General features: G+C 39.6%; 1 protein-coding gene across 1 annotated transcript; it reads left to right on the forward strand.

Annotated features, from left to right (window-relative positions):
* The first annotated feature begins 9,497 nt into the window (after positions 1-9,497).
* LOC128890076 (uncharacterized) lies at positions 9,498-12,241 on the forward strand. The gene is made up of 2 exons (XM_054148271.1): positions 9,498-9,691; positions 9,881-12,241. Exons 1-2 carry the CDS (start codon positions 9,618-9,620, stop codon positions 11,712-11,714), a joined length of 1,908 nt encoding a protein of 635 aa, XP_054004246.1. The 5' UTR covers positions 9,498-9,617; the 3' UTR covers positions 11,715-12,241.
* Positions 12,242-27,169: the final 14,928 nt, after the last annotated feature.

Raw genomic sequence — 27,169 nt, forward strand, 5'->3', positions numbered from 1 at the left:
GTAAAATAAAGATGTATTCAATTTTGAAAAGTTTATACATTTGGACGAATGTTGAAGAAGAAAAAGTCTAACTCGTACGTAAAAGTATTTAATTATCCCTTTCTTGCTGATGTAATAATGGACTAAAAGTGTAAAAAGGAAATTTATTTTACGACTTTTCATTTATTTTCTGTCTGTTGGTCTGTCGTCGCTGGTCTCTCAGGAATAAACGAGGATTAATGATTGAGAACCGCGAATTCGAGGCACGTAGATGTAAAAATTCGTAACTGAAACTTCATAGACTTCGCTCGCTACTTTATTCCGATTATGGAAATGTCTTATTACAGAACTTCCTGGAATATTTCCAGGAATGTACGTCGACGGAACTTTAACGAGCCGGGTACTGGGTCAAGTGTTGCTGTAATCGCGCAATCTTGGCTCGTAAAGCCACTGCCAATTCACGTTTCCCTAGATTATGCAACATTGCCAGCCATTCGCGATAATTTTACCTCACAGATCGTCGAGTAAATAAAGTTGGATGAAATACGACCACTTTGAGAAATGATAATTCCTTCTTTCAGCTCGACCGATATTTATCATTTTCTGAGATATACGTCGCGTATATGAGGAATGACATTGTTCGTTAGAAAGAGGGAGGAGTGTCCCTCAGGAAATATTGCAAGCTGCCTAGTGATTGCTCTTCCATGGTAAGTAATTACAAATTAAACAGTTCCGAAGAATTTTTCTCGAATAATCTTTGTTGAGATCGTACATGCTTAATCTGCACAATGAAACTAGTATTTCATTAACGACGACATGCTATTTTTTGAATGAAACGAAATATTTCTATCTTCTATAAAGTTGTAGTTCTTCGCTTTAGAAATATTCACCGCCCAGTTATTTCGAATAGTATAACTTCTATGGAGAACTCTGAAATAAATGAAATCGTAATTGGCGAATAAATATTCAGCATTACGTGTTGTGCAGCCTCATGGTTTCGCTGACGTCAATTATCCGCGAAACTTTCTGCGTGGCTCGCCGAGCGATATTATCGCAAATATTGTTACAGGTGATTTTTTTCACTGCAGTTAGCCGATGAAAAAGAAACACGGTCTTCCAGGTACACAATTATTCTTTCCTCTAGAGAGCCGCAGAAACACGGGTGAATAACCGAGGGAAAAGTTTCAAACAATCGCGTGCCACCGATCGCGCGCACGAGGAGCAATTCTGAACGCGTGTGTCGCGTTCGCCGCTGTTTGATTCGATTTTCAATTCTGCGACTCCATATAATTCACGTAGGGATTTATGGCTATCTTAAATCTCTCAACGGACTCGATTATACGAATTAAGGAATTTATCATCGGGGGAACGAGCACTCGTAACTTTCAATCGCCGCGATATTTCATCGCGAGCATAAATATTTCCATCGAACAAAAAAAAGAACATCTCCTCGCGCATTTATTTTGCGGACGCAAATTTAACTTTTTCATACGAAACTAGGTATGTTCGGCCCACTCATTGGTGCGTTATTGCGAATGTGAACGTTTCCACGTCACCGGGGGAAGTTTTATCGTCGCTATTGTATTATCATTTTTTGAAAAAAATAGACAAATATGAAACAAGTAAAAAAAAAAAGAATTTGCATTACAATTTATTCTCGCGGTAGCTAGAAATTTTACATCGCGTAAAAAATGCAGCTAAAGGCTGATTTATGGCGTCGGTGGCCGCGCGCTATCAGCGACGCCGCCACTTCCGAAAATACAAATCGGTTTAATTGCACGGAAAATTTTTGGCCACGCAGGCACGCTCGCAATGCGCATTAATAAACTGACGGAAGGGTGCGAATAAAGGATTCCTAGGGGGGCTTCGAGCCAAACATTTCGCATCACCTTTCGCCCCCGTACCTCTGGAAATTAAGCTTTTGTTTAATTGCGTCGACCATCACAGTTCGGTGGCCCCCGGTGACAGTAATGCAGCACGCGAACGCGATTCAAGGAAGAGGAAACTGTTGCGGGGAGATAGACTCATTCATCGGCCTCTTTACGCCGGAAAAAATAACTTTTTCTGCAATTTTTTACTCTCGTTACGTGACAATTGAAATTGCGGAGACAATGAAACTTGATTTTTTTCAGGAAAGAATTATGATTTTACGAAACAATTAATTTTCTTATTTATTTTAACAATTTGTATATAATAAAATATTTATATATAATAAAATATATTCTCCAATGCGGCGCAAACTAAACACAGAAACATAAGTAATATTCATTAATTGATTCGTAACTTTTTTCAGGTACTTGATCAGTCGTACGAGTGATTTTACTTCACTTATTCGTTGAATATGTTGTTACATTCCTCCCTACGTTCGTATGATGTATTTTCACATTTCACGTATCTCATTTCCATATTCTGACACATTTTAAGTCCGGGAACATCCGCAGTCTGTTTATTAAATCGCAAAAATGAATTTGTTCTGGTTTCTTGTTCGGCTGAAAAGTGGCCTAAAGATAACGCTACGTCAGGCTCCCAACCAGGGACCAATGAACCTTCGCCTTCGCCACGATATTATAATGCAGCTGCCGCGATGTATGCCGGGTTTACGAGGTCGTAAACCGATACGGGCCTTAATATAAGAATGTTATAGTTTGGTTTTCATAAATTTACCGACGACGCGACGCCGACGTGGCCTCGATGCAGCCGCGCGTTCACGATTTATTAGCTGGATAATCGAAAGTTGTCGCGTGAGCGGGCAGGAGCACGCGGTGTTGACGATCGTTCTCTCCTCGACGAGTCCATGTATACGCCTGGGGAAGTTTACGTGCTCCAGGTATCAAGTAGTTGCTAAATTTTACTGCCCCTCCCCCCCCCCACCCCCCACCCCTCCCAGAACTAACGTATTTCGGAGTCCGTCCTAACGCGATTGCTTCGATAGGAGTGGATGATTTGCGACACGACCGACCACTTTTAACGTGGTTGTTGACAAACACCTTTATTACATCGAAAGATTTTTTATATTTTATACCTAGTATAAATTTTACTTTCACGTTGTACCTAGTTTAACCCCTTACGCTATAATCACGTTTAATTAATTCGTGTTAACATGTTTCTGATGGGTGATCAATATAAGTTTATTTTATTACACTTTGAATATAACTTACTAAACTGTTTGCAATAGACATGTATTCAATTTCCGCTTCATTTACTTAACGGTAGTATATTTCGCGGTGTTCCAATTTCAGTTCAACAGTTTCATTCGGTTTTTTAAATTTATAATTTACATTGATAATTTCAGAGTATTAAACATTGCAAAATGTCAGCACGCTAGTTCAAATATTTATCCAGGTGTTACACGTTAAATTCCTATTAATTTGAAATTCAATATTCGGTAGTTAGCATCCCCATTCTTATTTCATTTAAACGATTCATGGTCGCTGGAATTCGTCGTAATTTGTCAAGATATAAATATTAACACGACGAATGTCGAAATAAACGATCAGGTGCTGCTAAGGAAACCAATATGACAATGCATGTTTGTCAATTTTCGAATCCTCTAAATATTGTTCAACGGTTTTTGAAAAAAAAAAAAAAAATGTAAATAAGACGATTTTATTGCTGTTTTGGTACATAGATATTTATAAATGTGGCCCATCCGAACCCGAAATTCCTACAATAGTAAATGCGATATCGAGCTACGATACGTGTATATTATTCAGTGAGAACCTGATCATCGTCTGCGGTGTTAAATCGATCCGCCGACAAGTTTTCCACTTCCAGGAGGAAAGTTTGTCCGTGGACACGATTGAGTTTGAGGAACAGGGTTCGGAATGTTTCACGAACAGTCCGGAGGGTTGGACGATTAGATGAAATCGGTTGACTTCCAAGAGAACGTTTTCATAAATATTTATAGGGATATTCGTATGGTTAAACGAAATCCGATAATAGAGGTTGTTCGTCGCGATTAATTGTCGCTGCAGCATGTCATCGACGCCTGGAAAATCGCAATTTGTAGCCGTTGCAGAGCGCAATTTTCACCGTAAGCTTTTCGATCACCTAGTTTTCCTTTGTTCGCGAAAGTCTTATTTACTTGCAAATTCGATAGTGCACGGTTATGGCTGCTAAACTCTCCCCGACGCTGAGAGGAGCGTTTCGTAAAATGGAAAACCAGAGACTACTGTAATGGAGGTTAGAAGATAGGTAAAAATCTTGGAATGAACTTCCATCGATTGTACGCCAAGTGCTTCGCAAAATGGGAGTATCAGGGATTTCCGTAATCGAGGATGAAGACAAAGAAATTTCAACGTACACATTGCCCTCTGAAAAAGCTGGCAGTTCCGTGGAATCGCTAGCTTTAGCTATAGGTGCAGCTGAAATATAACCTTCGGAATTTAATTTATGACGCTGACGACGCCGTGGACAACAAACTTAATCTCTTTGTTAGTCGCGTTATTAATTGAGACAATTTTTCAACGCTCTGCTCTTTTCCTTTTAGAGGAGTCCTTTCGCTGAAAAATTACAGCTCTGTTGAATGGTGTTACAAGTGAAACGATATTCAAAAATCGAAAAGAAAATTGCTGATGTTCGGGAGAGAAGAACTTACTTTCCTCTTACTTTCCTCTTTTAGAAAAATCATTATAGTCAAGTAGAGTACATCCAATTACAGACTACTTTCAGAACAGTGTTGTGCTTGAAGCTCTGGCGACTATGTGATATTTCTTTATATTCTTCTATTTCGTTGCAATAAGATTCTGCATTAATTATACAATGAAAGGGTAGAAAATAATGATAAAGACGAATTAGAGTAGGACACTTATAGAACACTGTCCCGTAAATCCCGTAATGTATTAAATTACAGCGACTCCTGTAAGAATTTTAATCGAATTGCCCTTCGTATGGAAAGCTCCCCGCAAACCTTTAGCTGGTGTATCGTGAACGAATTCATAGTAATCGGTTTCCATCAGTACAAGAAATGTCTATAGCACAGACGTAGCACGCTATTACCTACGATGAACAGATACCTGTGCCTGTAGTAAATGGACTTAACGCTAACGTTAAACCGTGTAATGGGTCGTCGATACCGTTTCAAAGGTCTTCGTGGCTATTTCAACCGTTCCTTCCACCCTTGCAGAGCAACGTGACGTCATTGGTTGGAATCAATCATCGGTAGTTGCGTCCACCAGGGAAAACACTCTCGACTAAAAAAATTCGAACTGTCACTCTTTCCCCGTGAATAACTGTCCCGCTGTCTATACAGGTGCGATATGACGGTACAGTTTCCCACGAGATTTTGGATTTACCTACATTGACGTTACGAGCGGCTGAATTGTAAATTTGTTGCTTCTTCGGGCGCGCCGCTTCGCATTGTTTGGAAATGAAAATTTTGCACGGTGGACGGGAATGAACGGCGATGCACTTTAAAGTATTTTGAAAGTGTTCGATCCCTTTATTTTATAGGATTTTCCCACCGCTAAAACCGTTAAGCTTTGCTTTTAGGAATTTATACATGTACGATCTCTGGACGACAATGGTGGGCAAAGTTTATTGGAATTTATAATGGATTAAATCGAACTTTTTAGAGATTAGAAATCAAAAATCTCTAATCGACTTGTGTGTGCTTTCGAACCTCTTACTTACTGACAGTTCATCGTTTCTTCTGCACTTTTTGAATCAAGTGTCATTAACAGTCGAATAAGATGCTACAACGTCAAGTATTCTCGACTTCAAAGGTTCGGGACAGAATGAAATTCTGAAAATAATCAATTCGAAAGATTAACGATGCACGCAGAGGGATATATGAATATTCATTCGACGAGAAACAATAAAAGGCTCGCAGAATTAATACTTGAGGAACGACCGTACCCGTATTTGGGCAACGAATTTGGGAAAGAGCACGGGGACGGTCTGCAGCACGAGCCCACCTAATTAAAGCATTCATTCAACCCTATGGATTATTTAAATCAATGTCACGCAGGTCCTCCGGAGACTCGTTAGAAATGGGGGCCAATTACCATTAAGAGGTCGAGCCACGATCTGAAGGGGAGAAATGTATTCCCATGCGAAAGCAAAGGAGTCTAAAATTACTTGACGCACCATACCATCCCTTTCAGCAATAAACTTCGAAGTCTTGCGATAAACCCACCCTTTTATGTGGCCGATTTCATCGAATTTTGGTTTCTCCCCATGCTGACATATCTTCGTTACTTCTTCAACTAGCATAACTATCTTTTGACAAAAGAAGACTGTCTTTGTCTTCCATTGGGCTTGGACTTGGGCTTAGCTGGCCGAGAATTCGAAGGCTCGTTGAATCTATCGAGAAAATAATTCGTGAAACATTAATATCACAGCAAAATAATATTCCCTATCCTTGTTTAAATAATAAGTATTGTTTATAATTAATGTAATGTGTTTAGTCGGTCCAATCAATAGATATTAAAATATAGAAAAATATCTCACAATTACTTTTTCTCAACATCGGCATAATAATAATCTGAAATTTTAAAATGCATTAAATGAGGACCGAGGAACGGTCCTTGCAATGCTTAACCAACGAGTACCTCAGGATAGAGCTTCCCTTATGAGCATTTATTACCTATATTCCTTAGATGTATAACTCGTCTGAGGCCATATCGTACCATAAACGGGAAGATGTTGATCCATGCCAAAGCAAAGGAGTTTAAAATTGCTCGACGTACCAGACCTTACCGCGGTAAACTCTCTAGTCTTGTAATAAGCTCACCCTTTTAGATAGCGAATTCCGTTGAATGTTGGTGTCACCCTATCTATGTAGGTACAGTATTCCAAACATTGAAATTCCAGAAATTTCTTCGAGGCTTCTGCAATTAGGGCGTTGATCATTATTATCATTATTACTGTGAATTTCATTATTATCCGAATATGAGAATTCCAACTCTATATTACAAAATTGTCGACATTCTAATAAATATCGCGACGATCAACTGGGTGTATTAAAATAACGGTTTCATATTCACGTCAGTTCGAGCGCAATAATTGCTTTAACGTAAACTGCCTTTAACTTTATATTTCAAGTCTCTATTATTCGTCGACAAATTTTATTCAGAATCTATCACATAATATTTGTTGTTGACATTCTGTTATGCATTGAGAGTTCTTATCATTTAGGTTACGATCATAGGCTTCCTTGTTTATCTTCAAGAATTTCTCCATTTCGTACGAAGAATGTTCATACATCTTACTTTCATATTCAGATATTCTTTGCCACTTTTCTTAAACATAGAAAAAGTTTGCATGAATTAAGATGTCCTCTCAAAGGGTTAATTATATATATATTATGTTTCTACATTTAATTTTCTTTTATTTCTAAAAGCACGCAGACCTCCAAAACGGTAAAAGCGCATAATTTAGTTACGTTATTTATTAAATGCTACTTCATTCAATCATGCGTACAAGTGTAAGCATCTTACATGATAATACAGCTGTAGACGCGGAACTATATAACATATGAACGTTGCGTATGACACAGGGCGCTAATGGCCCTTTATACAAGTCCCTGTTACCCCGCAATATCTGGCGGAATTAGTTGTCGCCCAGGTTTCAGGATTAAAGGGATTCCTAGACAACTGGTTAAAAGGATTATCTCCGCTTACGTTACTCGGGTCGACTAATGCTCTACACATTATTAAATCATTCGTCGAGCTGTTGCTGGAAGCTGCTATTCGCCCCCTGTAAGGCGTTATCCTCCTTCTGAGTTGTCCTTGTTGGATATCCTTGGCGACGTGTCTCGGCAAGCAGTAAGCGCGAAAACGTAGAGAAATCTTTGCAGAACTGCTTTCCACCTCGAAATACTTAGTCCTTCGAGTTCATCAATATTTAACTCGCGTCCCGTGGAACCCTCGAAAGGGATAAGTCAAACGCGTTTTCAATGACGAGACGTAACGCGTCTGGGCAAACTTCATTTTCTGGCTTGAGTGTGGGTGTCATTAGTATGGATAAGTCTTTAAAGTGTGGGCAATATTTCGATGCATGTATCACGAAGATAAAAAGCAATTTAACCCTTTGAACTCGGATGTCTCCTATAAGGGAGCGTCGTAAGTTTAGCAAATTTTTATAGTGGTTACGTAGAATAAATTTATGCATAATATGTTTCAACATAACCACTATCGAAGGAAAAAGGCATCGTAATGATTGCTATTGGAATTATCTAGGCCAGACATTATAGTAGTAACTATACGGTTATTATATTCAATAAACAATATAATATACAACTTGAACATCTTGAATCCGAATCAGTTTGTTGAATTCGCTACCAAGTGAAAATTTTGTTATCCTTAGATAATAATTATAACTTTCCTCTCAGTGGAACGGAAACTTTATACCTCAGTTTTGTTCTGTCGACAATGTAAACGTATTACGTGCGAAGTAACTCAAATAATTCAATTTCACGTTCTAGTAATTTCTTAATACCACTTCTACAGTATGAACAAGCTCAGCGCAGTACTAATAGTTCCCTCGTTTCGTGTAATTATTACCAGGGCACACGCAAAAACCACTTCGCGCGTGCGTTTGATCAGCTACTACTGGAGAAATGTATTCGCATGTGCAAACGGCGAACGGTAATGAAAATGTCGAGAAATGCCTAACTGTTCTGTTGTCTAGAATTGTTAAAAGATTGTGCCGAATGCACATTTTTTCGGAAATTGGCAGACAATGTATAATAATTAGGGGAAATGTATATTATAAGTAAAATAAAGTATATTGCAAATAAAAGATGTAATATGTACTCTTCTTTTGTACTTTCTTAAGTTTGTTGTGCATCTTAATATGTACTCATATATGTTGAGTAAACTGTATACGATATGAACCACTTTCCTCCAGAAAAAGTATCTCACGAATAAAGTAACCTCAAGCGTTTCGCGTTTTCATAAAAGAAACAAGTTCTTTGTTTCCTTTTTTGTACAGCTCTTTTTATCTCCTTCAGCAACGAGACTACACCTATCCACTTTGAAAAGCATCAAGTTGCTAACCATACTTTTAAACACGACGAAAGCTAAAAAGAAGATTCTCTCCTTTCCCAACCAGTTCCCCTTGTCTCTTTCAACACCAAGATCTGAAACTTAACAAAAATTAATTCGAACGAACAAATGAGATACACTATCTTCTAGAGCAAACAATTCTCTTTAAAATGACATATAACATTACGCACAGAAATTTTATTTTTAACGCGACATTTTAAATTAGGAAAAGAAACGCCAGGACTTATGGGTCAATCCAATCATGACAAAATTAAACCGCTATGAATGTATTGTTATGTCTGCTGGGTATTCACTGTCGAGATGTCATCTCGCAGTTAGCATTGATAAAACACTCGTTCGAGGAAGCTTAAAAATAACGTTTATTTGCATCCGGCGCGACTGTCTGGCAGTCCGACAGTTTCATTTGTGAAGGAAGATAAAGACCGCCATCTTCTTTGTCCTGGACATTCAGTAAACCGCGCTCGAGGTATAAACATTGGTATCCTCGGCATATTTAATTCTTTGTGTTGCTCTAAGGAAAAAAAACTTATTATAGTAGGAGGTATTATTTGTTTCCTGCAAGCAAAATTCCAGAACGACATAACATGACGCATTTTGTAATGGCAGCGGCGGGATAGACAACAATTTGGCATGAAGACGGAGGTCAACGGTACTACAACAATTCGAAAACGATTTCTGAAGAAGACTATGATTTGGACAATCGGGTAAGTGAATGTTTTCTATCGCGTTAGTGCATATGAAATGTCGTTTTCCTAGTGTTTGAATTATCCACACTGATGACAATTCATTTTACTTTGCTCTGTCGTAAATTGTCCGTAATTATTAGACTGCGGACTTTCATGAAAATTCGTATTTCTACAGTTTTGACTTTGACAATTTATATTCCGTTACAGATTGTTCATAATATTGCTTTCGTGGAGCCAAGCTTCCGAGGTCCCAATATTAACAGTTACTGAAATTGAAGATGTACCAAACTTATATTTTGACAACATGGGCCTCACCAGGGTATACCATCGCCAATGGAAAATTTTGTATAACTATGACTTAATCGATCTGGATGCCATAGAAGACACTATCATTAATTGTTTCAAGACGACTGTTAGAACGTTTCATGAAACCTCACACCAGGTATATGACGGCCCTCTTAGAGCTTTACTCAACAGATTCTTTAGAGCAATGAAAGATAAAAGTCGCCTACTTAATAGTATACGTATATTCAATGAAACTACACAAGAAAGTGGTTCGTTGAATCCTATTGAAAATGTAGCAAATATCATCTTCGGAACCCTCAGTTCAAAAGATGCCGAATATTATAATTCAGAAATAGACAATCTTTATGCTAATAATAAGACACTTGCAATATATAAGGATAAAGGGACTACTATTGCACGAGGATTATTTAAAGATTTAACGAATTACAAAGATAAAATTCAAACTACAACTGAACTATTTAACCAAATCATAGAAAATAATATTCAAGAACTGCACAAATTAAGTATGTTACTAACGTTATCTGAAATTGTAACCGAGTACACACAGCTTGTAGTAAAACTTGAAAGTCTAATCACTAATGGAATACAAGGTAAACTAAATCCCGCTATGTTTGATCAAGTAAGTCTTCTGACTATTTTAAAAGTAATGCAATCAAAACTCGGTCCAGAACAAATGTTTTATCCCGCGGAAAAAGATAAAGTCTCCCACTATCAACAAATTATAAAGATTAACATTTTTGGGCTTCAAAGGACGAAACTTTGCTTTGAACTTTTAATTCCGATCTTGGAATCTGAAATTTACTCACTTTACCAACTTGTTCCAGTTCCTCTTATCGAAGACAAACTAATGTATTTTGTGTCCATCACTGAACGTTTTATATTATTAGATAACTCTACCAAGCATTATAACCCAATCAAAATGTCGCATATAAATAATTGTGTAATTATTGATAAGAATAGACTTTGCGAGCTCGATACTTCAATGTTAGCTACCACATATCAAGATCCATGTATATCACGCGCTATTCACCAATTACCAGAAGAAAATAATTGTCCGAAAACAGTTGCGAAAATCTTCAACCCAATTTGGGTAGAATTATATTCAAAACAGACTTGGATTTCCATAACCCGTAAACCGGAAAGTTTGAATATTACTTGTCAAAATTTACGAAATGAAACGAAAATTATTGAAGGAATTAACATAATTTCAATTGCATCAGATTGTGTAGGCAATATGCATTCGACTACATTGTTGCCAACAAAATTAAAATCAGACATCACAATGCATACAGTTCCTTTGGGAATGACAAACGTAACAGTTCAAGAGCTCGATGATACTTCGTTAGCATACGCAAAAATTCCAGAATTTTATGAATCAATTATTTCACCAGAACACTTTAGCTCGCATTCAAAAAGTTTATCAGAAATAACAGAGGAGGCATCGGAAATCTTAATGCATGTTGAAGCCACTACGCAATCGGACAATGACTGGTCAACTTTAGACATATCAGAAGTGGTAATAGGAATTCTAAGTTTGTTTTATTATATTCTTTTTAAATTATGCAAAATATCAAAATGTTGTAAGTGTTGTAAGTGTTGTTGCAAGTGTTGTACCTGCTGCTGTAAACGAAGTAGTAACGACCGAAATACCGATGCGGAACAAACCGTGCGATTTTCCAAAACATGTAAAAATCAACCAACATCCACTTTGGATGAAATCGACGAAAAACCTTGAATGTATAATCTTAATCTAACTCATTCATAATAGATGAGTAGTAGATGATACTTAAGTTCAAGGCCATCAAGCTTGCAGTATTGTAAAAAAAAAAGGAGAGACAAAAGCCTTACGAAGGTAATTCCTTTTAAAACATGCGAGATGATGTTACGTCTACTCGATATGCACAATCAAATTGTCATTCCGCGGTCAGAATAGATAAGGCAATCATACGAGGAAGCGTAAAAATAACGCTTCCTCACATGCGATGCAACTATCCGGCAATTAACAGTATAAACAGCTCTGATTGTGAAAAACGTCAGTTCACTATTCCGGGCACTTAACACTTTACCGTCCGGCAGCGGTGGAACACGTAATTACATTTAGTAAGTTTTTTTTTTCATGACAATGTTGCACATTAATATTTATTGAATATTTCATATTTTATACAACGATGGAAGTATACGATACTATCTCAGCAATATCTATTCGTTACCTACAAAGTATTGATTGTCATGGCAAAGTGTTAATAAACCGCTTATGATCTATGCCTTTTCAAATCCTGTCACTCACACTAAGAATAACTTCTTAGAAGATTATCTGGAGGTTCACATGTCCTACATGTTTGAATTTGACTTTATCGGTAGACAATAATTCTTTTGTCTATGATAGTATGTTCCCTTCCGAGCCAAACATTTTTGTAATAGATCATAGTTTGTTTCCTCTCAAATTAAAGGGTTGAGCAAGTGCAAAACAGATCGATTCAATTTTTATCGCTATTAACAGAAAAGAATTCTCTTAAATGAACAAAATAGGAGAAACCATTTTTCTGGAATGGATATCTCTCGCACATCGATAGCGCAATCAGTACGGGTTAAGAATGGAAACGGAGACCCTCGAGCGAAAAGCGCAGCTGCTGTCAGGGGGCAAATATAGTTTTGCCGTGCTTAATCCGAATATAATTCGGCTTTATGGTGACATTTAGCAGCGACGGTGCGCGTTCAAGGGAGCGGGGCCTCCCACGTGTGCGGTTAATTGTTAGACCCGTGTGTTGGAGTCCAATTAAACCATTATGCGGGGGCGCGAAAGGCGTGCTACGGGGTTGGAGAGCAAGAGAAATATAAAATCTCAGTGGCGTGCAATAATTCACTGGTGTTCCCGCGTCAGGTTTCGCTCGGCTCGGCGTTTTAAACGGTTTTTATAGTTCCTCGCGTTTCACTTGTTACAGAGCTGGGGTTTTCGCATTTGTCCGCGAACTCTGCCGGCACGCTCGTTAAACATCGGCTACGGAACTCTGTCGTACGTCGTTTCTTTACCCTTTACCCGCTACATGGTCTTGACAAAAAGACAGGGATGAGCGGTGTATTCACGCGTGAAAGCAAAGGAGCCCAATGATTCTCAACTGTCGTGGTCCATTCATTTGACAATAAATTGAAAACAGTTCAAACGCCTTGTATAAAATGTATAGAACTATTTTAAGAGTGCCTTGAAATAATTTATTTTCTATCGAACTATAACGTCGATATTTGAATTCCATATTTTATTACGCGTACGTATAAATCAGAATTTTCTGGTTCGAAAGCTTCCCGCGTGGATCTAAACAAAAACGTAGAATGGGGTATCATTTTGTCTCGGACCGTAGTTCCTCGCGTTTTCCTTGTTACACGGCCATGCTTTTCGCATTTGTCCGCGAACCCTGCTGTCGCGCTCCGTTGGAGCTCCGTCGTCCGTTGCTCATTTACTTCTTTAGCTTTCGCGCAGCTTAGAAAAAAGAAAAAGGGAAACGGAGCCGTTGGTAAAGGCTACGAATCGTCGACACGTTAGCCGGACGATCAAGCGACACCTTTGATAAAATTCGAGTGGAAAGTAAAAGCGTTAGCTTTTACCGTGAGCGGCCTTTAAGGGAGACGTCAATTATTAACGACACGCGTCACCGATCGATATTCCGTTTTATCGTCCGCATGTACCTGCTATTGGTTAGAGAAGATAACGTTGTATCGCTTTTAACGCACTGAAATTGTCCCTTTGTCCGCTCCGCAAGTGCTAATTCGTTGAAAATGTTGTTCGAAGTGTTATTAACCGTAGCACGTAATCGCGTTAGAGAACCTTTCTGGCGCAACATCGATAGCTGAATGCGATCGAAAAGGATTACTTAGTAACGTTTCCAATGCGCAGTTATAATCCCCCTTTCGAGGAAACTATGCTTTAGGAGTAGTCGCAGTCAAACGTATTCATAGAACGTACCATCGCGTTTGTTCGAATCATCTTGACTGACAAATTAGTGGCTGCTGGGATTACGTAATTGCCAAATATTCTGTCGCGTCTCTATATTTAGAAACGTGCAGTCGTAACCACGTATAAGCCAATTTGTGCCGTAATACTTGAGCAATGTCGGCCTGTAATATCGAGGATGTGTAACTTGTACAAGCGGGTGGTGAGTGAGATGAACCGGAATTGATTCGCGTAGATATATGTTGACATGGTGTGTCGAGTTGGGAAATCTGAAGAGCGACGTATTTGTCATGCGGATTTTCCCTTTGTATATTCTTTGTGCGCAGCGACGATTGCAAATCGCCTACGTCCTTTCGAAACTATCAAGTTCGTGAATTTTAATGGTCGAATGTTTCGATGAGTAAATCTTACGAGCAAATATTTTCGAGGGAGCAGTCGCTATTATGATGCGAAACATTCAACATTCCGTTTGGAGAGTTCCACGGTGGGACTTCGGTATCGCGTTCCATCGTCGCAAGAACCAACGGCAGACCCGTTCCTAGCAACGTAAAATGTCAAAATGGGAGTAGCGAAACAACATAAGAGCCACGAGCATGAAAACACGTTACGAGTGAGGTTTCCTGAAGCACGAAAGAGGGCGAGGGGGCAGAGTGAGGCTCCTATACCTACCGCGAAGTGAGGCAGTCGTCTGGGAATAAGTTATGAACTCTATGCATTTTAAATGACTAAATCTTTGGACCGAACGTACTCTTTGCTGGATTTTTCCGCGAGAAACGCATTATTGGCCTGACAATCTCTCTAGACACAGGAGCGCGTGTTGTACGTGCAAACGTTAGCGTGCATCGGGGTTCCCCCGTTTCGACCCTCGCGTTACGAATCTCTCTTTCGGATCGTTTCTGGCCTCCTTTTTCTCATCTGCGTACTTTCGAAATTAGTTTTCCATCCGGTATTGTCCCACGATTGAAAACATTCCAGCGAACTTCGGGATGATTTCCAGGAAGACTTTTAAAAACTATGAAACTACCACCGACGCGCGTGTAAAGCTGGCTACGGGGCAGCGAAGTGAACGAGAGAACGCCGAAACAAGTCTCGCGTACTCGGAATTTAATTTGGGGTTCCGAAGTCGCAGAACGTCTGTGTCTCTGCGAGGAGGGAATACTTGCTTTGGCCTTCGGATATGATTTATATTTGTCTTGGAGCTAGGAAAGTTTTTGATGAAAAGTGTGAAGAATTCGCAATGGAGATTTACATGGTCGTGAACATGTTTAACGTTATTTCTATCGCGTTATTACACGTGGAGGATATACCATACGTGGAGGACATAGAAGATGCAGTTCACAAACAACGGTAAGTGGTAGAGGAAGTCTAAGAATGTCTGGTGTGTAGTGTCTAAGCACGTCTCATGCCCATGAGTAAATGCCAGCCTAGATTTACAACCAGACACGGATTGCATCCCGGTTGTCTGGCCACGTACAGACCATGTTCTACTTGTATGACCAGGCACGTTCCCACTTCACGTGTTCTACTATGGGTGACTCTAGCATTCGCATTTTGCATGAAATGTTCTACTCTAGGGATGACGTTTGTATACTTCTCTGTGGGATGACGATTCTGGGCTATTTGTCTGGAATATGATGATTCTATTCTACATGTCTGACTAAGGTAATTTTATTCTTCTAGTCTGGATAAGACGATTCTGTCCTACTTATTTAGAGAGTTACTGTTTCATTCAACGAGTGTAGACGAAGTGATACCGTTCTAATCACTTGCAGGAGAATGAAAGTATCTACTTCTTTAGGGAAACCGATTTTATTGTACTTGTTTAGAAAAACGATTCTATTTCACTTGTCTGGAGAAGACGATTTTACTCTTGTATGATCAACGGTTGATCAACACTACTTGTATCATCAGAATATATCTCGTAGTGCAATTTAAGCTGCCTGTTTCGTTGAATAATCGATTTTGTATCGTTTCTCTGAATCCACGAAATGAAAGAAACAAAGCGTATCAGTTAATTTCAGATCTTTTTAAAATTTTGTATTTCTGTAAGAATTCTTGTTACACATTTATAAACTTATTTTCGCAACTTTTATATATTATATTTATGACGATGTTATATTACTTTTATTTATTTATTTCAACTCACATTTTGTATAAAATATGTTCTAAGCACTAGTACTTATGTACACGTATTATGACGTCTAATTCCGAGACCCTTCATCGTCAACATACATAATTTTACTAAATTTAGTGACTTGAAAATTTCCGTTCTGAAAATTACTCATCACTTAGACGTCTCTAATTTCTAGTAATTGTACGGTTCATATTCTCCCAGCTAAGTAAATCAAATTAACCCCTGTACGACGGTTTCAATCGAGCCACAACCATGCACAAACGCAATCAAGTCCGTATAAACGAACTTTGTAACTACCACTTGCGCACTTTAAACGTGTTGAAAAGTCGGAAGGTCTAAACATTGGTTAGAGCACGCCTCAAAAGCAAAGAAGCTGCACGCGAGCTCGGCTTCGGTAAAGTTCTTGCGATATTTCGCCGTGGGGTCTTCGAGGCACGGTTGAGTCGAGAGATCGAGGCGAGGTCGAACGTCGCGACGAGGCGATGACGGCAGAAGAGAAGAACGAAGGGAGCCAAAAGTTTCAGTCAGAGAAGGGGGGTAAGGACAAGTAAGAGAAAGAGAGGGGGGAAAGGCTGCACGAATCGAACGATTTCTACCGGCGGCGGTTTAAGTCGAATCAATTGGAAAAGTTCGATTTCCCCTCGTTTGGAACCGCCGCGTTCCACGGGATCGCCGCAGCTTTCCCTTTGGTTTAAAGTAGCGATAGATCAGAGAACGTTTCCGCGTGGAAGGCTGCGAAAGCCTGAAACTTCGTCGCTCCGCCGCGGCATCCGGTTCCTGTCCGCTTCCCGCTGGTCTGCTTTCTTTCTCGTGGAACCGCGCGGCCGCTCGAGAAATTTCTACGGACTCGGACGATTAACCCTTCGTGCACGCCAGCCGAAGTTTCCACAGGGGAAACTCGGGTTTTTCTTGCGGACCAGAAGTATTTAGTGGCTGACGTGGAGAGGTGCGCCTCGATTTCTTGCTTTACGCAATCCTCATTCGTAGACCGCTATTACAATCTCCTCCGGATTGTAGTCTCTGTGGATCTCAAAATTACCTTTTAATATTATGGAGGAATATTAGCCCTTTGCTCTCCGTTGTCCTCTCTGAGGGGACATTGTAATTCCAGGTATATCACTCCGATATTCACTCTGAGAGGACATAAAAGTTTATTAGTTATTACGGGGAATCAATTTCTTGCAGCTCAACTTTATGAGAAATCCATGTTTCTCTGAAGTTTCCTGTTGAAATGGCATAGGAAATCAAATCAAAATATTTTACAACTAGCCAAGTCCCGCGGTTTTAACCGTGTATAATACTATGTATTCTATATATATATATATATATATCTATATATATATCGCAATTTTTTAAAATTCACATATTATTAGATTTAGTGAAATCGAAACATTATAAGGTATCTGATAAAATTGTTCTGCCAGAAATACAAAAGAGGTTAAAGCATAACATACAGAATATCGTAATCGTCTCGTCTCGTGCAAAAGCATACGAAATTTGAGAACTCGGTGAAATTGAATCCGATCGATGTGTACATTTTCATCTAGAATCGATTACAAAATAATTTAACTCTAGAAACTTTGTGCCTGAAATCATCACATTGAAGATTTGCAAATTACATAAGGGGAGGGAGAAACATCTTCAGGGTCACTTGTGCACATATCGCAAATGAAATACTAAATGCACATCAAGTATTAGCGTGTCGCCTCTCTTTCATTTAGAAATTTAATAATCATTATCAGCATGCAAGCAACGGCTGAATTATTATTTTACTTTTTCGGACGGTAACCAAGGTTCGTTTATTCGTTAAACGCGGAATCCGCTTAAAATGGTTTTATTGATCCCTTGGCCCCAGTGCGTACATGGTGTTACGTTGTAACGAGCTTCGAGGGTGCCTTTAATTCTCAACGCTATTAGCTTTCAATTTTCTATATATTGTTGAATATAATCGACGCCACTCTACCACATTGTGGTTGCCCCTAGAAAAGTGTTTGACAATACCCGGTGCAATTCTGTAAAGCTATCGCGTGAAGCTCCATGGAGTTAATTGATTCCTTTGGGTATTGGAGCTCTCAAAATTATCTACTCTCGTGCATCAGAATTTTATTAGATATTTTACTGAAAGTTGGCATGTACTCACTAACGAATGTGAATTAGTTTTATCGAGCTAGAAGCAATAGAATTTTATCACTAAATGAAAACAGGTGATTCCTTATTTAGTACAATTGATAAAAGAAAATTATAATACGTTTAAAATTTCGTATTTCTAATTATTCAGGAAGCTAATTTCCACGATTTGAAGATAAGGAAAACTAAAAATAACGAAGTATTTATTTTATTTCATTAATACTTTTGGTTCATCAATTAATAAGCACTTTTGTCGTGGAACGAGCGAGGCCTTCGATCTCTGATTCCGAAACTAGGTTAGACGAGGAACTCCACGTAATGCACAAGGGTGCTAATAGGAATTGTGTAGTATGTTCCAAAAGGCAAAAAATGGTAGAAGACGTGAAACCAGCGGATAGTGTGACACTTGACCTAATAAGCCCAAGGTACGTATACACAGAAGACTGCTTTCGTAGATACGGCTAAACATAAAATATGAAACTCGAAGATTTGTCTTCGTAATAAAATTAAAGATATTAACAATATTAATAAAATGTGAATTACAAGCACACGTAATATTTTTTGTTGATAAAATATAACTTTTCAATTTTCATTAACGATAACTGAAAAACAACCTGAAATCTAGATTCCCTTCAAATATCCAACTATAAAATTTGATTCTTAATTGTTATTGTTAGGCCTAGCTAAGGGATTATAAAGAAAATTGTAATACGTGTTCTTACAGTATATTCTTCTTCTAAATTCAAACCGAGACAATAGTCAACTAATTCTGCTGTATCGGATGCTCTGATTACTTTTCTTACTAAACCTCTTGGGTGGAGAGGGGTTATCTATGGCCGTTGGTACCGGATTACCAACTCGTCTAGAATGAGACAATCTTGTCCCAATCCAAACTTTCTGCAGGATCTTTGGGCTTGGATAAGAAATGCGAAAAACAAGGCTGACTAACTTATTTTAAACACCTTCGTTGCGCCGTTCTTAGATAAGAATGGTACAGATACCGAATCACTAGGTTGATCGTCCAACGAAATGTGGCCTGGGCTACTCCTCTGTATTTTACATCCTACGCATCTCTACATCGCTCGATATTTATCCCCAGCTTCCGGTCGCGCTTCGTCGTGGAAATCTTCACTGGTCGCTCCAGCATTGCCTTCCCTCCTCCTCAAACACTTGGAACGGCCGTCGCAGCGATTTCCGTGATAGACTCGTTCGATCGTTTCGGCCACCTTCCCCCTCTTGATTCCGCTGTCACACGAGTGATTTGTGCCATTCGCGCTGGCGGCTGACAAAACAAGTCGTTACACCACTGTCGGAACGGCTGACCCAGGCCCGCCACTATCTACTGTCACTGCCGGCACTCGTAAACGGCGCGACGTTTATCTCGCCGCTCGCTGCTAGCAGTCGTCAAAAAGTTCAACTCGTTTCCTCCCTTATCCATCCTCTTTCCTCCGGCGTCGTTAAGCCACCCTCTTCCTCGTCTCGCCTTTCTGCGACCATCGTCGCTCCCAGGCGTTGCAAATCGCCGCGCGGAGATCCCTTTGTCCCACCTTCTTCCTCTCGCCGGTGCCGCGCAGAGAACTGCGTAAACTTTTCGACGGACGAGCTTTTTCCAGACGCGCGAGACTAAAGCGTCGCCGGTTTGTACAGAGGTACAAATTTTCCCGACTATGCACTTTCTGGCGAATTTTATGAGAATTTTTCGACGGATGTTGTAACTATTGAGATTAGACATAGAGAGTGGAGGACATTGAAAGAGGTGGTTTGGGAGATGATTCGAAACAACTTTTTCCTTAGCGAAAATGTTGTCCGAGGCTTCGTTGAGGAGATATTAACCCTTTGTCTTCGAGAGGTGACTCTCGGTCACCGCTAGGTTTCCTTTAGATTTAATTTCTTTGAAACTCAAAGTGTCAATAAAATGATTGTCGTTGAGGCAAAGGTGACCTGATTTTTCAATCTCAAATTAGAGATCTCATTTTCGATGTCAATCTAAGCTTAGTGCTTTCATTCGAGCAGTAATCGAACTAGAGAGACCGCGGAGCAATTACGCAACGATTTTATCGCCTCGCGCGGAAGTTACTTTTTCTTCGGCTGTCCTCGGGAATACTCGCCGCTGGTCGACCTCAATAAGTATCTCGAACACACAGCTTTCAAAAAATTCACAATACCTTAGATCGATTATTTGAAGTTTCATACTTTATATCGAGTATTTATATCGATTGCTATCGAGTGGTACGAAGAACTCTAAGAATTCCATGCTCCGAGTGAAATATGAAGGTTTCTTTACAGTTCAGTAACTTATTGGTGCAAATGTCCGTAATCCTACATCTAAATCTGTTAAGGTTCCCTCTGAATTCTTAACAAGATGGCCGTCGGAATTAATCCTTTACGCGTAGACGAATTGCTGCGCAGTGGTCCCCTTAGTCCCATCTTCCTCTCGCCAGCCCCGCGCAAAGGACTGCGTAAACTTTTGGAAGAACGAGCTTTTTCCGGAAGCGCGAAACTAAAGCGCCGGCTGGTATACAGTAGGACGTGGACAACTTTTCCCAACGAAGCATTTGCCAGGGCGTTTCGCGAGAATTTTTCGACGGACACCGTTCGGTGCAACGAGGAACGCCCGCTCGTAAACTTCGTCAAGCTGAATGACGCCGCTGCAGTTATTCTCGCGCAAAGTAAAAAGTTTGCGAGGTAATCACATTGTTGCGGTCGCGCTTAAGTTTTCCGCTTTGCGGTCTTGCTACTTTTTTTCATTTTCGTCGACGGACCTTGGAGTCGCGCTACGGTTCTTCGTGTATCTTCTTCGATGTATCAGGGTGTAGTGTACTGTGTAAAATTAATATAATCATCATAGTTGAACATTTTCAAGTAAGATAATAATGTAGAGTATTAAAAAGGAATTAGACAGTATCGAGACTAGAATAGACTTGAAAGTCTTTCAAGTAAATATTTTTAAAAATAATTAAACAAGATCGAATATTGTGGATGGTTTCTATTCTTTTAAAAACATGAATAGTTTTGTATACTTTGAAAACATTCATTATTTTAAACGTTTTGAAACCCTTAACAATGTTGAAAAGATTTGAAGCTTCGATAGCATTATTAGTTTCTTGTGGTACCACTATGGTACATTGTGAAAATTTTTTATTTTATTTTGGTTTAGTCTATCGATCTTTAATAAATCAAGACATTCAATGTTCCACACACTTCAGAATTTGCAAAACATTCTATCACAACAATTTTCCGAATCATCGTGAGATTTCTCCAGTTTCCCTACTTGACGTTGCCTCGAGTCCGTTCGAATCCCACCACTAATTGCGATATCCCAATTTATTCATAATTCCGCAGTCTCCCACTCCTGAGAATTTCTTTCCGGCATTTTTCGATACGCATAGATCATCATCAAACCCAGAGAAAATCTCACGGTATCCATTTATTAACCCAGGGGTGGCTTTCGAATAAAGACAAGCGCTCGGGGAATGAGACGAGTCCCTTAGCCCTTCCAGGCTTATGAAAAAATTCTCTGACGTCGATTCACAGTTCGTTTAACAAATTCCACGGTTCTTGGGCCGGTTGGCGAGTCACCTCGATAATTCAGAAATCGGTGTCGGTTAAAGGCAGCCGACAGTGGCCGCCATTCTGTCGGACGGATAGAAGGGTGGGCCGATTCTTCTTTCATTAAATCCCGTACAATTCACGCCGGCCGCTTTGTTTAAAGTACAATGGCCATCGACTCGGTGCAGCCGGTGGGCGTGGATACACGACACGGCCGAAGATCGAGTTGGCTCCGGTTGGAGCCTTGAGAACGCCAGGGATTCCTTCGAGGTGCAGGGGACACTTCGAAAGGGAATTGGAGAACGGTGATAAGGCAGCGCGCTGGAACAATGCCTACTCGAATTCGCAGCCTCTTCCACGGATTAGGTGAATATATGTTCCCGCGACACTCCAGCGACAGTTTTATACTCTCCTCCTCGCGTTTAGACGGAGTTCGGAACTGAGAAATCTATACATGCTGACCTGTGTTAAGCTCTCAGGGGCTGTAGCATGCGTGTACGCAGCTATAGTACGGGTTTAGCAATCCTGATTTTGCCGAGCTGTCGGGGGACCAGTGGGTCCCAATAGATATACAAATGAATTTAAAAGATAGTATAAACAGTATTAGGAAGAGATACTTTGTATATTGTCTGCTACATGAAATTACTTCAATCCATATCCTAATAACATATTTAATTCGAAGGTCCAATATACATATGTAGATACATAAATCGTATTTCTTTCAACATGATTGCCAAATTTCATAATACCTTAGATTTATTAATTGAAGTTCTACACTTAATATTGACAGATGCATGCTTGTCCAAGTTCATCCGCGAGGAAAATTACGATAGTCATTTAAGTGTAAAATTATTCATATAAACGACTCTCTTGACACATTTCACGGTCGGTCTATGATCAAACGTTTACTCATCTCGTCCAAGTACGGCATAACCTATATTCGTAATTAGATTGGACTAATCTTCACAGTTGCACGTAGCGACTGAATTTGCTAATATTTTACACCACAAAAACGACTGTTAATCGAAAGAGAAACCAACAATAGTTTCTTTTCGTAGAAACATGTTAATATGATGAATGTTATTAAAGATACAAGTCAGTTTTGACCTACTTATAACCAAGCACGTCAAGTTCGTGAAGACAGACTTAAGAATGTAGGCAATGCTTGAAAATTCATTTCGAAAAAATTCGATATGGTTGGTATTTTATCAAATAGGAATCATCTATATACGTATATAAGTATCGAATGTTTTCGACACCCCTGAACTCATCATCAGTGTCACAAAAAATATGTTTAATAATTATGTACATAGAATAATTAAATATAAGTTGGATCAACATGTACTGCGATACTAACCTATTACCGTGTCGAATTTAATTAACTTCAATTACACGCTCCTATCTGGAAGCTTGCGAATAAAATTAGCACATGAATCTTCCCGAAGCTTTTGCTTCGTTACATTAGCTTAAGTCACTCAACAATGATGCACATTTCAGACTAAAATTGCAACAGCTAATTTCGTCCGCTCTCTTCACCTTCCTCCAATCCTTCTCTTTATTATGAATAATATCACGGCAATCGAAATTTCGTCCAGGAATACTCCAGCAACTGGCGACTTGTCGCATAACAACGTACAGCGATATATCGCAGCCGAGGGACTCCGGGCGCACAGCTGAGCCTCTGGCCAGCGTCGTCGCTCAACGGAGCGGATAATACGGTTTTAACGAACTGTTTTCCATAATGCAAGTAAAGCATTATCAGGCTGTTGAGTGCAGTATAGTCGTATACGTCGGATATTGGAAGCCGTTAACTTTAACGCCCCGATCCACGTCGCTCGAGAGCGACATTATAAATTCATCCCATCCCCAGCAGAATGCAGGAAGAAGCTCAGGAGGAATCGCTGGTACTAGCAACGCCGATGGATGAGTGACTCTATAGATACAGAGCTTTCAGACTAACTATGAAATGTATAGATGAAAGTGTTTTTGGTAACTTTCAATTTCTAATGAGGAAGTTGTGTGATTTTAGGTTTGTACGGTGATGATTTATTTTTAATATATTTTTTAATAATATATTTAAGAAGTAGTTCTACAGATCAAAGCAAGAGGAAGAAAGAGGAGTAATCTATGATAATTTTATTCCTTTCACGATACCGATTATATTTCACGTTTCTGTTCCTGTGTTAATTTCTTTTTATTTCAACTGTTAAGGGATATTCTATCAAGAAATCATCACTCCGCGAAAGAATATGAAAAAGATTGAATTTTCAAATGAATAGGATTAAAAACGGAAAAACGAGGACAGCGATGAAAAAAAGCACGGGCAAATGAAAAGGGAAATACGTACAGTTAGAAAAAATAAGCGACAGGAGGACAGGACGAGACGCAGACAACTAGAAAACGGAAATTTAATTAGCGAGACACACTCGTCGGACGTATCCTTATTTTCATTGTTTTCTCGGTCCAGGCTGTGGCAGGCGGTTATCATCCGACTGAAAGCCGTGCGGATAGAGGCCATCTTGAACGCCAGGCGCAGCTTTAACGAGTGAATTATATTCCGAAACGGAATTGAAAGATAAATGCCAGCTGACGAACAGGACGATTTACTAATGGATAGGAAATCGAGAACGCGCCACCCCGAGCGAGAATAAAGAATCGTTGCGTGAATGAGCATGGTAACCGAATGACCGCTCTTCATTGAAATCTGTTTCACGGAACGTTCGTTGATTATTGAAAGCAGACTTAATTCAATCTCCGTTTTTCTACCGCAATAACGCTATAAGCATGTTCCATCATACAAACCTTACGAATTTAATATTCTTAACAAAACAGTATCGTTGTTAGCTCTAAACTCGTGATTTTAAATGTTGCCGATTGAATCGAAGCTGGGTGGAGCATGGCACCAAAAAGGTTGGGAAATCCTGGATTAGAGGATGTCTAGAAGCAACTGTTTATTCGTAAAGCTCCTCAGTTTTGAAAATTTCTTGCAAAGCAGTACAACAAATTGAGTCCCAAGTGAAAGTTACATTTCTACGGAACGCGAAATAATGCCTGTTGGACCGTATGCGGCTCGGTGTTTTCAACAGTGGCGAATCAGTAACGTTCGTGTCATAAATTCGGTGGCGTCAAACGTCCCGAGCAACGTTATTAAAATAAATGTGGAATCCCCGCCGGTCGGATTAATCCAACCGAAACGAACGATTCGATAAAAATATACGTCAGATGCACGAACGGGCAGGATTGCGCTAACACGAATGAAAAATTCGCGGCAAACACGATAAAATCGGGATAACATAACTCGTCGAACGGTGGAGAACGGTTATCCCGGGAGAGAATTGCGCGATCGTGCGATCACGGCGGTGCTCCGGTCCAAGTCGGACCAACGGAATCGTAAAGAGAGGCAACTGCTCGAAAGGGCTATTACTCAGAGAAAAAGCCCCGCGGTTCATCCCCCAACAACGTTTAGGTAAGTACCGTCAATAAAAAGAAACGCCCCACCCCTCTAACAGGGCTGGTGTAAGACAAACGATTCACCGCAGGAACGCGTGCATACGGGAGGGGCAATCAATTCTGCGAGATATTCCGAAACCGCGGCGGGTCGCTTAAGCCGGCTTTATCGTATGACGTACACCGCGTGTCGTTTCCGCTCGATGAGAATCGCGAAATCTTATGGCTGGCTCGAGTTAATCTGTAAAATATTGCGGTTATTCCCTTACTTATATGCCTCGCCGCGCGGATCGTGCTCGCACGCTCTGGAAAAAAACTTCAATTTTGCTGGAAGCTCTGCATGAGTGGCCAAATTGATGCGATCACGCGACCTCGATCACATTTTTTTCTAAAGTTTGTCGTTACGTGAATATTCTTTATGAGTAACTAATTAGAATTTTGTACGCTTGTCTTGAGGTTTAAGGGAGTAGGGTAAGAAAGCGTAAATATGGTAGTACATTCTGAAAGGGATAGCAGCTTGTACGATTCGATTCGAAGGGGCTGTAGCTATGCTTTATGTGACTACAGTACTGAGCTCAGCGATCCCGAGGTACTTAACCTAACGGGGGGGCCAACAGACATGTAAATGAATGTAATGTAATGTTTACATGTAAAGGAATGTAATGTAAGAAGTTAAAGAGTAATGACAAAGAATGTAAACGTGAAAAATTTGTAAACACACTTCTCTGAACTATCGAATACTTTAATAGAAAAACAGGGCAATATATCAACAGTTTGTCTCGCGACAGGAGTTTATAATAAGCACGTATAAGACTTCAATAACTTTCGATCGAGGGCTTAATACTGTTCTACACTCAAGTATTTAACTCTATTGTACACTATGTTCGTATAAAATTCAATTTCCATTTGTCTAACTTAAAATATTAGAAAACTCATTGCAATAAAACATGAGTCCAATCCCCGATATAGCTTTTTAGAACGCGTAAATTATAGATGAATTTTGTCAGTGATAGCGCAATATACGATTCCGTGGAACGAACGTTAAACAGCATTCGCGTTACACGCGTATCGTACACGAACGACTACAAATAGAACGGTCGCAGTTTATAATATTTGATCACATCGTAGCAACGTTACAAAGGCTCGAATCGTTCCAGAGATTTTATCGGCATTTATGTGGTTTAAAATCATTCAAATATTCACAAAGATGCTGGTGCAATGGGATTTACGATAAAGCAGCCGTAAATGTAACCGTCAGATATCAAGTAGATTTCATGCTTTTAATGATACATATTTTTCATAGAGAATATGCGTTTTAAGCATCTACTTAATTTGGAAATAAAAAAAATTGACTTTTTACAATTTTTTGCATGTTCAGTTGTAATTCTGCACGTGTAATTAATTAATTATCTGTAATATTAAGTAGTATTTAGTCGTAGACTAAAGTCGACCGTAGTTAGTCGACCCCTGATTTAGAGTTTAAACGAGTTAAACCTCTCGAAGCGCCTACAAAAAAGATTAATATCAATTCCAAAAACCCATTCACCCCTATTTGATACATTGACAGATAGCTCTCACCTTAAGCGAACTATCAAAATAATTTGAATTCAATCATGTTCCGCTTTGTCGCCTCGTGATCATAGTCTTCTCTCATAAAGCAATTCACGATATTTCGGTCCACTATATCGACATAAAATTTTTTGCTATTATTCAAAGACAAACGCGCACGTGATGCTTCAATCAATTTACAGACACTGAAATCATTTATCTTAATGGACCGGCTCGATAGGTTCATCGTTTGGCGCATCGAAAAATCGAACGCAAACGCAGCTGCGCTTAAGCGAGTTCCACGTCATTAAAATTTGATCTCGCCGAACGACTGGAACCGTCCAATCCAACGTGAACCGACGATCGTTAATAAAAATCGACAGCGTGCCTCGATGAATTAATTAAGGGCGGCAATTTTCCTCGGCAGAGGATCGCATCA

Source organism: Hylaeus anthracinus, unplaced genomic scaffold (assembly GCF_026225885.1).
Source record: "Hylaeus anthracinus isolate JK02 unplaced genomic scaffold, UHH_iyHylAnth1.0_haploid 12000, whole genome shotgun sequence".
Lineage (NCBI taxonomy): Eukaryota > Metazoa > Arthropoda > Insecta > Hymenoptera > Colletidae > Hylaeus > Hylaeus anthracinus.

Bases quoted from the DNA above. Each gene is read 5' to 3' on its own strand.
- LOC128890076 (XM_054148271.1), top strand. From the start codon at position 9,618: ATGAAGACGGAGGTCAACGGTACTACAACAATTCGAAAACGATTTCTG. The intron at 9,692-9,880 runs GTAAGTGAATGT...ATTCCGTTACAG, and splicing joins ACTATGATTTGGACAATCGG to ATTGTTCATAATATTGCTTT.